Below are 12,443 nucleotides of genomic sequence, written 5' to 3'. Positions count from 1 at the left end.
AGTGTGTTGTAAAAAAAAAAAAAGGAATACAATATCATAAATCTATTTCACGCTCCGGACCAGAATGAGGTGGGTTGTTCCACGAGAGGCGCAGTGCATCCTGATATGTTGCAGCAGCTCATCATTGGGCATCACCACCACCACCACCTTCCTCTCCATGCCAGCCACATACCTGGACACAGGACAAAAACAATGAAAGGCATGATGAAAACGACAACAAAATGATGATGATGACAGTAGCAGCAGTAGTAGTAGTAGGAGTAGTAGTAGTAGTAATAGCAGTAGTAGCAGATGTAACAGTAGTAATGATAGAAGTAGGAGCAGTAGTAGCAGTAGTAATGGGCGCTTTTCAAATCTAATACTTTAAATAATCTAATATATATATATATATATATATATATATATACAATGAAATAGAGACAAATAAAATCATTAACAAAAAACTGCCGCCGCTGCTGCTACTACTACTACTACTACTACTTCTGCTGCTGCTGCTGCTATTACAATTGATATTGATAGTATTAATAACAATAATACCGATGATGAAAATGATGTGCATTCCCTACATTATAATAATAAATAATAATTATTTTCTTTCTGTCCCATCACGCCATTCATTCCAATACGCGCAGAGTCACATCCAGCTTCGTCTGCGGCCCTGGTTTCTGACCCAGACAGCTCATAGAAAGCTTTTGTGTCGGTGTCAGGTTGCCGGGAAGCTACACACCAGAGAAGACCTTGCATTGCTGCAAAGTCACATCAGTGGTGTCAGGAGCGTTGAGGAGAACAACAACAGTAATAATAATGATAATAATGGACATTATATAGAGCGTTTCTCCAGAAATACTGCTCATAGCGCTTTACATTTCATTTCCCACTTATAATAATGATAATGATCATGATAATGATCATCATCATCATCATCGTCATCATCATCATCATAATGGACATTTATATAGAGCGTTTCTCCAGAAATACACATGTATATAGAGCATTTCTCCAGAAATACTGCTCATGGCGCTTTACATTTCTTTTCCCACTAATAATGATAATAATAAGAAGAAGAAGATTCAAGATTCAAGATTCAAAAGAAGAAGAAGAAGAAGAATGGACATTTATATAGAGCGTTTCTCCAGAACTACTGCTCATAGCGCTTTACATTTCGTTCCCAACTAATGATAATAATAATGAACATTTATATAGAGCGTTTCTCCAGAACTACTGCTCATAGCGATTTACATTTCGTTCCCAACAAATGATAATAATAATGGACATTTATATAGAGCGTTTCTCCAGAACTACTGCTCATAGCGCTTTACATTTCCATAGACAGGGAATGGTGAAAAGAACTAATTCTTTGCAACTCGCAGATAAGCTGATTTGCAAATGTTTGAAATGTGTCGCTGAAATGACAGACTGTGGTCAAGACTGACACCTAGTCTCCGCACAGATTGGGAGACAGGAATGACAGTGTTGTTACCAGAAGAGAATGAGGGAGAGACGGATGGTTCATAAATTTCTTGGGGCAAGCAAGCAACAGTTCAGTCTTTTCATCATTGAGCTGTAGTTTGTTGAAGGTTATCCTGTCAGACACTTTTGCATGTGTGACATCAGTTTATCAGTTTCAGCACAAGAAGCCGACTGACAGAGTTGAGTGGCGTCAGCGAAGATCTCATGTGAGAAACAGCGACTGTTTATTACATCAGACAATGGGGTAGCATACAAAACAAACAGAATAGGGCTAAGGACTGATCCCTGTAGGACACCATATGATAACAGATTTTCTTTAGAATATTTGCCATTTACACAGAGTCTGGATTCGAATCGATAAGCAGGACTAAAACTAGGAAAGAGCAAAATTGTGAATGCCAAAAAAATGTTTAGGTCTTTGAGAAATGCATGATCAATTGTATCAAATATGCGGTAAGAACTAAACGAACAAGAAACGAAATTTTGTCTTTATCAAAACCACAGACAAAATGTCGTACAATCTTCAGCAATGCTGTTTCAGAACTATGGCCTTGTCGGTAAGCAGACTGATGGTGTTCAAAAAGATCATTCTGCTCCAGGGGTTTAAGAAGCTGGGAGAGGAGGACTTTTCCTAACAATTTGGAAAGGAAGGACTAATTTGAGACAGGTCTGTAATTTTTCAGATTGTTCTGGTCTTAGGAAGGCATCTTTATGAGTGGACGCACAACAGCGTGTTTAAAAAGAGACAGAAAGCAAGCAGACAGAAGTGAATCATTAACAACCTGAGTGATGTACGGAGCCAGCACATCCAGACAATCAAGGAAAACAGCTGACGGGACAGGATCAATTTCACAGGACCATTGCGCTGCATTTAAGCAGATTTTCTTTTCAGTTTGTTCGTCAACAAGCTCAAACCGGAGGAGACATGGACCACTGTACACACGATCAGCTGCTGATTAATCTTGAAGAACAACATAGTCAGGATCATGATGTATCATCTTTATCTTACTTGTAAAAAGAAAAAAAAGTCAGCAAATTTTTGTGGGAGTTCCTGGCTGGTATATACTTTTGGAAGGCATGTTGTTCTTGCTTTGCCAAGAACTGTGTTTGTGATGTCAAATGACTGTTTGCTCGTTGTGCTTGCCAGAAATTTTGCTGAGTAAAAAGTGCTCTTGACATGGTCAACGATGTCAGTCGTACGGTTTCTGGCAACCTGACTTGATACCATTAAGAAAAAGGTGTCTGTCCATCATCATATAGCTTACAGGAAGCCAAAAGCCTTCAGTACTTCAAACTTGATATTCCAGTTAACAGACGTCGGTGAACATGACAAAGGATTGTGGCTTGGTGATCAGGATGACGATAATGATGCTGACGACGTGAAACAACAACACAACTCACTCGTTTGTTGTCACGATGACGTGATCATGCCTGGACTCCACCATGTCGTCAACTTTGGTCATCCACTCATCTCGGCGTTTCTGCTTCAGTTCCTCGTGTCTCTGGTACTCCTCCTTGCTCTCCACCTGTCAGTGCAAGGAAGGTGTGGAAGGTTCAAAGGAATAGACAAGAAGTGGTCATTTTTAAGCAAGTAATGGCCAAGTAATAAGGTGTCCGCACGGGAAGCGAAAAAATCTGAGCGTGCAGGATCAACTCCTTCACTCGGTAGTATTTCCTCCCTGTGTGCTAAGTTGTGCTCTGGACGATCGTCATTTGGAAGAGACGATTAACCGAGGTCCCGTGTGTAGCATGCACTCAGCGTACGTAAACGAACCCATGGCAACAGGAGAGATTTCCCTGGCAAACATTTTAGTAAAAGGAGTCCACTTATATGTATATATATGTATATGTATCTCTCTCTCTCTCTCTCTCTCTCTCTCTATATATATATATATATATATATATATATATAGGTAGATGTGTGTGTGTGTGTGTGTGTGTGTGTGTGTGTGTGTGTATGTGTCGAAGCCGTTTATAACGAATCGCCGGGGACATTAAAATTGCTTCGTTATATCCGGCTTCCGTTACATCCAACGTGCCGGTTATAACGAATGTCTGTATGTTGCTTCGTTGTATCCGGCGTGCTGCGTCGCTCTGTCTCGCTCTCTCCCCCCCCCCCCCCCCCACCCCCCCCCCCCCCCAAACCATTTCGTTATAAGCGGCATTTCGTTACATCCGACTTCGTTACATCCGACGCGTTTTGTTTTGTTTTATGAATCTTACGTTTAAAGACTACTTATGTAGTTTTGAGTGGTGTGACTGATTTTGTTGAAAGAAGTAATACTATCCCAATGTGTAGAAGTCCAGGATTTTTAACAGGACCAACCGTTTTGCTTCGTTATATCTGGCATTCGTTATATCCGACTTCGTTAAAAGCAGCTTCGACTCTGTGTGTGTGTGTGTGTGTGTGTGTGCGCGCGCGCGCGCGCGCGCGTGCGCACGCGCACGCGTGCGTGCGCGCTTCTCAAATTTAACTGCATTACGTAGAAATGAACGATGGTACACCCACCCACCTCACAGCCCTGCTTGTAATGAAGCCTCCACAGTTCTTTTTCTTTTGAAGTTTTACTTGAAAATGTCTCTTGAAATGGCTTCCCGTCAATGAAAGTGGTCGAGCCTAACCCTTCCAGTGCCTTCCACGGTACCGAGCACCCATTGGAGAGATGCTTTTTCCAGCGCGCTTCATCTTCTTTGCCCTCCAACGAGTAAAACTCAATAAACATCACACATAAGGGGATTCCTTCATCTTTCAGACCACAGACCATGGCTGAGTCATGGGAGAGACGCATGCGCGTGGGGTCATCGGTATTCTTCTCGACCAACCCGCCACGTTCCAGGATGAACACGTCCCGGAACTGTAAAGGTTTCGGGCTGTTGGGAAGCTGATGTGCTGTGAACATAAAGAGTTGAAGTTAACGTGTGTGTGTGTGTGTGTGTGTGTGTGTGTGTGTGTGTGTGTGTGTGTGTGTGTGTGTGTGTGTGTGTGACTGCATACGTTGATGGCTGTGGGCAGAAAGGAGTACGTTAGGGTATTCTCAAGTTTAACGGGTATCCAACAGTTTAACAAGGATTCGAAGATGGCGGACGTTGAAGGCTAAATATGAAAACAGAGACGTCAGGATTGTCTGACCTTTATGGAAACAGAGACGTCAGGATTGTCTCACCTTTATGGAAACAGAGATGTCAGGATTGTCTCACCTTTATGGAAACAGAGACGTCAGGATTGTCTCACCTTTATGGAAACAAACGTCAGGATTGTCTCACCTTTATGGAAACAGAGACGTCAGGATTGTCTCACCTTTATGGAAACAGAGACGTCAGGATTGTCTCACCTTTATGGAAACAGAGACGTCAGGATTGTCTGACCTTTATGGAAACAAACGTCAGGATTGTCTCACCTTTATGGAAACAGAGATGTCAGGATTGTCTCACCTTTATGGAAACAGAGACGTCAGGATTGTCTGACCTTTATGAAAACAGAGACGTCAGGATTGTCTCACCTTTATGGAAACAGAGACGTCAGGATTGTCTGACCTTTATGGAAACAAACGTCAGGATTGTCTGACCTTTATGGAAACAAACGTCAGGATTGTCTGACCTTTATGGAAACAAACGTCAGGATTGTCTGACCTTTATGGAAACAGAGACGTCAGGATTGTCTCACCTTTATGGAAACAGAGACGTCAGGATTGTCTCACCTTTATGGAAACAGAGACGTCAGGATTGTCTCACCTTTATGGAAACAGAGACGTCAGGATTGTCTCACCTTTATGGAAACAAACGTCAGGATTGTCTGACCTTTATGGAAACAGAGACGTCAGGATTGTCTCACCTTTATGGAAACAAACGTCAGGATTGTCTGACCTTTATGGAAACAGAGATGTCAGGATTGTCTCACCTTTATGGAAACAGAGACGTCAGGATTGTCTCACCTTTATGGAAACAAACGTCAGGATTGTCTCACCTTTATGGAAACAAACGTCAGGATTGTCTCACCTTTATGAAAACAGAGACGTCAGGATTGTCTGACCTTTATGGAAACAGAGACGTCAGGATTGTCTCACCTTTATGGAAACAAACGTCAGGATTGTCTCACCTTTATGGAAACAGAGACGTCAGGATTGTCTCACCTTTATGGAAACAAACGTCAGGATTGTCTCACCTTTATGGAAACAAACGTCAGGATTGTCTCACCTTTATGGAAACAGAGACGTCAGGATTGTCTCACCTTTATGGAAACAAACGTCAGGATTGTCTCACCTTTATGGAAACAGAGACGTCAGGATTGTCTGACCTTTATGGAAACAAACGTCAGGATTGTCTGACCTTTATGGAAACAAACGTCAGGATTGTCTCACCTTTATGGAAACAGAGACGTCAGGATTGTCTCACCTTTATGGAAACAAACGTCAGGATTGTCTGACCTTTATGGAAACAGAGACGTCAGGATTGTCTCACCTTTATGGAAACAAACGTCAGGATTGTCTGACCTTTATGGAAACAAACGTCAGGATTGTCTCACCTTTATGGAAACAAACGTCAGGATTGTCTCACCTTTATGGAAACAGAGACGTCAGGATTGTCTCACCTTTATGGAAACAGAGACGTCAGGATTGTCTCACCTTTATGGAAACAGAGATGTCAGGATTGTCTCACCTTTATGGAAACAGAGACGTCAGGATTGTCTCACCTTTATGGAAACAGAGACGTCAGGATTGTCTCACCTTTATGGAAACAGAGACGTCAGGATTGTCTCACCTTTATGGAAACAGAGACGTCAGGATTGTCTCACCTTTATGGAAACAGAGACGTCAGGATTGTCTCACCTTTATGGAAACAGAGACGTCAGGATTGTCTCACCTTTATGGAAACAGAGACGTCAGGATTGTCTCACCTTTATGGAAACAGAGACGTCAGGATTGTCTCACCTTTACCCTGGACTGCTGAACATTGGTAAAAGGAAAACAGCGTGACATGAACCTTTAGTTTAACGACGATTTATGTAGTTTTATGTGGTGTAGATTTTGTTGAAAAAAAAGCAATAGCATCCTCAAGTGTAGAAGTCCAGAGAAAACATGCTGACTGTAAGCTGAGTCTTTTGTGTTTTTTTCACTGACGAGCACATTTCGCCAGCTGCTGTCAAGGAGTAAATACACAGATCAAAAGCTGTGGATGGTCAGGAGAATATGATAATGATATGGATGCTAAAATAGCGCCTATCCTAGTACCAGCATGTTTTCCTCTTTGACAGAATAGTTGACAGATTTAGATTATTGGAATATGCTAAGATATTATCCTGTGGAGTTGTGGCCTAATTAAAAACGCGTCCATCAAGGAAGCGAGGGAATATGAGCGTACGGAGTTGAATCCAATACAACCGGCATTTTCCACGCATCCTCTTCACCTTGAGTCGTGGTCTGTGCTAGTCATCTGGATGAGACGATGGCAGCAAAAGAGTTGTCCCTGGCTAAATTTCCCAATAATCACAGTGGATCGGAACAGCTTTGCAATTTTTTCTGTGATCCAAGTCATAAACGAACCCACTCACAAACTCGCGCCCTCTCGCTTCCCAGGCGGACACGTCACCACAGTTACCTGCGACCCCCACACCCAGGTCCCGCAACGCAGCAGCCACTTCCACGCCACACTGATAGCAGCGAGGGTGGTCGCCTGTGTGGTCAGCTCCCCTGTGCCAGATCTCTGTTGGGCTGAAGCCATCAGCGGGGCTGTGCACAGCGACAGTACTGTACGGCATCGCCTGTAAAAAAAATTAAAAATGAAAAAAAAAAAGGCAGTCAGTCGATGTAAAAGAATTACGTGTTTCACGATCGTCTTAACATTGACTGTCAGTGTACTCCATTGTGTCACATTGTGTTGTGTTGTACTAAGTTTGTCACAACAGATTTCTTTGAGTGAAATTCGTGCTGCTCTCTCCACGGGGAGAGCGCCTCGCTTCAATGCAGAGCTACTTTTTCTTCTTTTCTTTTTTCTGCTTGCAAGTGTATTGGTTTTACGATCAAAGTGGATTTTTCTACAGAACTTTGCCTCAGACAATCCTATTGTTGCTGTGAGTTCTTTTACGTGCGCGAAATGCACGCTGCACAAGGGACCTTGGTTTAAAATCTCATCCAAATGACTAGCACCCAGACATTCTCTCACTGTCTACTGGTGGGGGAGAGACAACACCCCGGTTCACAGTCTGTGACTCGATCCAGTGCACATTTGAGCGCATTACCATGATCGTCATAAGAGTGTTAGTCATTGTACACATGATCCATGATAGTCGCAACAGCAGTAGTTATTGTAATAGACGTGTTTCACGCTCGTCACATCAGTGACAGTCCCTGAATACATGTTCGTCACAATGTTACGGTCTTCAGGGTGTATGATTGTCAAAATATTGATACTCAGTCAAAGGTCTTTTCCACTCGCTGCATACTTTTCCCAACCATTTTCAATGCTGCAATGTGTGTTTTTACGGATTCCGACGATGACTTTCTATTTTGTGGCGTTCGTGCCAAGTGGAGTGATGGCCTAGAGGTAACGCGTCCGCCTAGGAAGCGAGAGAATCTGAGCGCGGTGGTTCGAATCACGGCTCAGACGCCGATATTTTCTCCCCCTCCAATAGACCTTGAGCGGTGGTCTGGACGCTAATCATTCGGATGAGACGATAAATCGAGGTCCCGTGTGCAGCGTGCACTTAGCGCATGTAAAATAACCCACGGCTACAAAAGGGATGTTCCTGGCAAAATTATGTAGAAAAATCTGCATCGATAGGAAAAACAGATAAAACTGCATGCAGGAAAAAAGAAAAAAGAAAAAAAGGGTGGCGCTGTAGTGTAGCGACGCGCTCTTCCTGGAGAGCAGCCCGAATTTCACAGACATCTGTTGTGATACAAAGAAATACAAATACGAACTCAAATGATATAGAGCTAAGAGAGGTTCAAACTGGCTTGGATAATTCAGTCAGTGATTTTACGGGTGTGCACATGTCAGGTCACTGTGACTTCAGTTAGGGAGAAGACACCATGACAGAAAGTTATGTCCGAAACGCCGAACATTTCAAAAGAAATGATTTGTCCGGAGGGATTATCGTGAATGTCTACATCACGCCCAAAGATGTGTTTTGCGATCTTTTTACGATCTTTCGGGGTCGGAAAATCGTAGACAAGGGAAGTTTTGAAATTTGACATATCTATAATAATGGCCGTAAAATAATGAAATGATGATCGTTGTGGGCTGCTTAGTTAACATAGACGTGTTCTGTTTTCAGGAAGTATCTTTCGGTTCGTCAATTACTCAATTCTGTGAGCTCCTGCATTTTCCGTTTTGTTGATCTAAATGGAAAACATATGTGGTCCGCAAAGGCTTTCTCTCTTGTTGCTTAAAATATCGTCTCTGTGTTGGAAAATCAAATGAATAAAAAAATGAAATTAATAAACAAAAATTGCAGTAATTAATTTTACCATACGAAAATGACCGCTGACAACTGCTCGCAGGATTTCCCTCAACACATGCGGAGCTGACCGCAGCGGTCTGGTCATTGGTTCTACCTGCAGTTCATCCACTGCATGTATTTTGGTCATACCGGCCGCCCACACGTGCACGCTGGGGTCTTCCCGCAGAAGTCTCTTCACCAGCAGCAATGCTCTGTCCAAAACACATTGCGATATCGCACACACTAATAATAATAATAATGGTATTTATATAGCGCTGAATCTTGTGCATAGACAAATCAAAGCGCTTTCGCACCAGTCGGTGTGTGTACACACACACACACACACACACACACACACACACACACACACACACACACACTTTGATTCCATCCTCAGTCTACCAGGTTTCCCTTACTCACCCTGCAACTGCCCCCTATCACCCTACCCACCCCCGGTCCTTTTTATATTTCTTTCCAAGCGATAACATTCAATTAAATGTGAAAATTGATACTTAACCAAATGTTTACAATCACTAGTATAAAACAAATCCCCCCCTCCTCCCTCCTCATACACGCACGCACACAAACTCTGGTCCAGCCATGGGCACAACAGTGTGGCGGTGGCCTCGTGGTAATGCGCATGGCTAGGAAGCTTGTGTCCACGGGGTCGATTCCCATTTTCAAACTTTACTCTCCCCTTAACTAGTTCTTGAAGCAGAATCAGAAGATCAAATACGCACGTTAAAGATCCTGTAATCCATGTCAGCGTTCGGTGGGTGATGGAAACAAACACACCCAGCATGCACACCCCCGAAAACGGAGTATGACTGCCTACATGGCGGGACAAAACGGTCATACACGTAGAATACTACTCGTGTTCATACGAGTGAACGTGGGAGTTGCAGCCCACGAACGAAGAAGAAGAAGAAGACAGTTGGTGGTCTTGGATGCTAGTCATTCTGATATGATAAGCCGTGTTGCCATGTGCACAGCATGCACTTCATCATCATTATCATCATGTCTTCTCTTCTTTTTCTCCTCCTCCATTTAACTCTATCAAGAGTCACTGGAGCGCCGCACACAAGAACTGTTCACCAGATTCCTTTAGGTCTGTAGGTTGTTTGTCAAAGCACGGACCTCTGCAAATGCTTTTCCTGTCCTCTCTGCAATGTCCATTGTTTTTCTTGATTTTTTTTTCACCCGTCTCTCTCCTTCAACAATTCTATGGAGGGTTGTTTTAGCAAGGACAGTGATCTTGTTACATGGGCTTACCAACGTAGTTTCCTTTTCTGACTACAGCAGATCTCCATATGGTCAAAGGTGCTGCTTCATAGATTGTTACAAGTGTGCATTAGTGATGTGATCAGTGTATCTGATGCTTAGTATCTTGCGATAAACATTTTTTCCATGGCTTGAGTTCTTTCGAAATTCGCCGTCAGGGTCATATGCATTCAGGAAGACGGGGTATGCCAGTGCACGCACGAGTCTGACCTTGTGTTTCATGGAGATATTGTTTTCCTTCCATTTAGGTTTCAGTCTGAAAGTGCCGATGCTGTCATTAGGAAGATTTCTGGTTTGCATCCTTCATTTCTGACAATCGATCCCAGGTAAGTGAACAGTTGAACTGTATGCACATGTCGCACGTAAAACAACGGTAACAAACGGTTGTCCCTAGCAATGTCATGTAGATGCTTGAACCTGGACAGAAAATGACTACATTAGCAGGCTTGTGGCGCTGGGAGGTGGCGACGCGCTCTCCCCAGGGCAACCCGAATTTCGCACAGAGAAATCCGTTGTGATAAACGCAACGCAACGCAAAGCAACACCACCACACCACACCACACCACACCATATACACCACAATACACCACACCACACTACACCACACCACACCACACCACACCATATACACCACACCACACCATATACACCACACCACACCACACCATACACACCACACCATACACACCACACTACACCACACCACACCATATACACCACACTACACCACACCACACCATATACACCACACCACACCACACCACACTACACCACACTACACCACACCATATACACCACACTACACCACACCACACCATATACACCACACCACACCACACCACACTACACCACACCACACCATATACACCACACTACACCACACCACACCATACACACCACACCAAACCACACCACACCATATACACCACACTACACCACACCACACCATATACACCACACCACACCACACCATATACACCACACTACACCACACCACACCATATACACCACACTACACCACACCACACCATATACACCACACTACACCACACCACACCATATACACCACACCACACCACACCACACCACACCATATACACCACACTACACCACACCACGCCATATACACCACACCACACCACACCATATACACCACACTACACCACACCACACCATATACACCACACTACACCACACCACACCATACACACCACACCACACCACACCATATACACCACACTACACCACACCACACCATATACACCACACCACACCACACCACACCATATACACACCACACCATATACACCACCACACCATATACACCACACTACACCACACCACACCATAAACACCATACACACCACACCATACACACCACAACGACACACACCATACACACCACACCACACACACCACACCACACACATTCATACACACCACCACACCACACCATACACACCACACTACACTATACACACCACACCACACAATACACACCACACCACACCACACCATACACACCACACCACACACCACACTACACACCACACCACACACCACACCACACACAACACCACACCACATCACACACCACACCACACCACACCACACCACACCACACCACATCAACTCACACCACACCACACCACACCACACACCACCCACACACCACACCACACCACAACCACACACCACACCATATACCACACCACACCACACCACACACCACACCACACCACACCGAACCACACCACACCACATACCACACCACATGACATCACACCACAACCACCACACCACACCACACCACACCACACCACACCATATACACACCACACCATATACACACCACACCATATACACCACACTACACCACACCACACCATATACACCACACCACACCATATACACCACACCACACCACACCATATACACCACACTACACCACACCACACCATATACACCACACTACACCACACCATATACACCACACCACACCACACCACACCATATACACCACACTACACCACACCACACCATATACACCACACTACACCACACCACACCATATACACCACACCACACCATATACACCACACCATATACACACCACACCATATACACCACACCACACCACACCATATACACCACACTACACCATATACACCACACCATATACACCACACCATATACACACCACACCATATACACCACACCATATACACACCACACCATATACACCACACCACAC

The 12,443-nt window shown here is 44.1% G+C and overlaps 1 protein-coding gene across 2 annotated transcripts in view; it reads right to left on the bottom strand.

Moving 5' to 3' along the window:
• LOC143291506 (uncharacterized) overlaps window positions 1-12,443 on the bottom strand; it is a 33,311-nt gene that overhangs the window by 645 nt on the left and 20,223 nt on the right. The window contains exons 8-12 of one of the 2 annotated variants that reach the window (XM_076601393.1): window positions 8,937-9,120; window positions 7,066-7,228; window positions 3,984-4,360; window positions 2,872-2,996; window positions 1-172 (exon numbers count right to left, since the gene is read on the bottom strand). The exon at window positions 1-172 is cut by the window's left edge and continues 645 nt beyond it. In XM_076601393.1, the coding sequence (XP_076457508.1) occupies window positions 43-172; window positions 2,872-2,996; window positions 3,984-4,360; window positions 7,066-7,228; window positions 8,937-9,120 (979 nt within the window). In that variant the 3' untranslated portion in view covers window positions 1-42. The remainder of the gene's footprint in view (window positions 173-2,871; window positions 2,997-3,983; window positions 4,361-7,065; window positions 7,229-8,936; window positions 9,121-12,443) is intronic. The other variant, XR_013056533.1, reaches the window with a different exon arrangement.

Source organism: Babylonia areolata, chromosome 17 (assembly GCF_041734735.1).
Source record: "Babylonia areolata isolate BAREFJ2019XMU chromosome 17, ASM4173473v1, whole genome shotgun sequence".
Taxonomy (NCBI): Eukaryota; Metazoa; Mollusca; class Gastropoda; order Neogastropoda; family Buccinidae; genus Babylonia; species Babylonia areolata.
The sequence above is the reverse complement of the archived record's forward strand: the minus strand, read 5'-3'. Positions and strand labels throughout refer to the sequence as shown.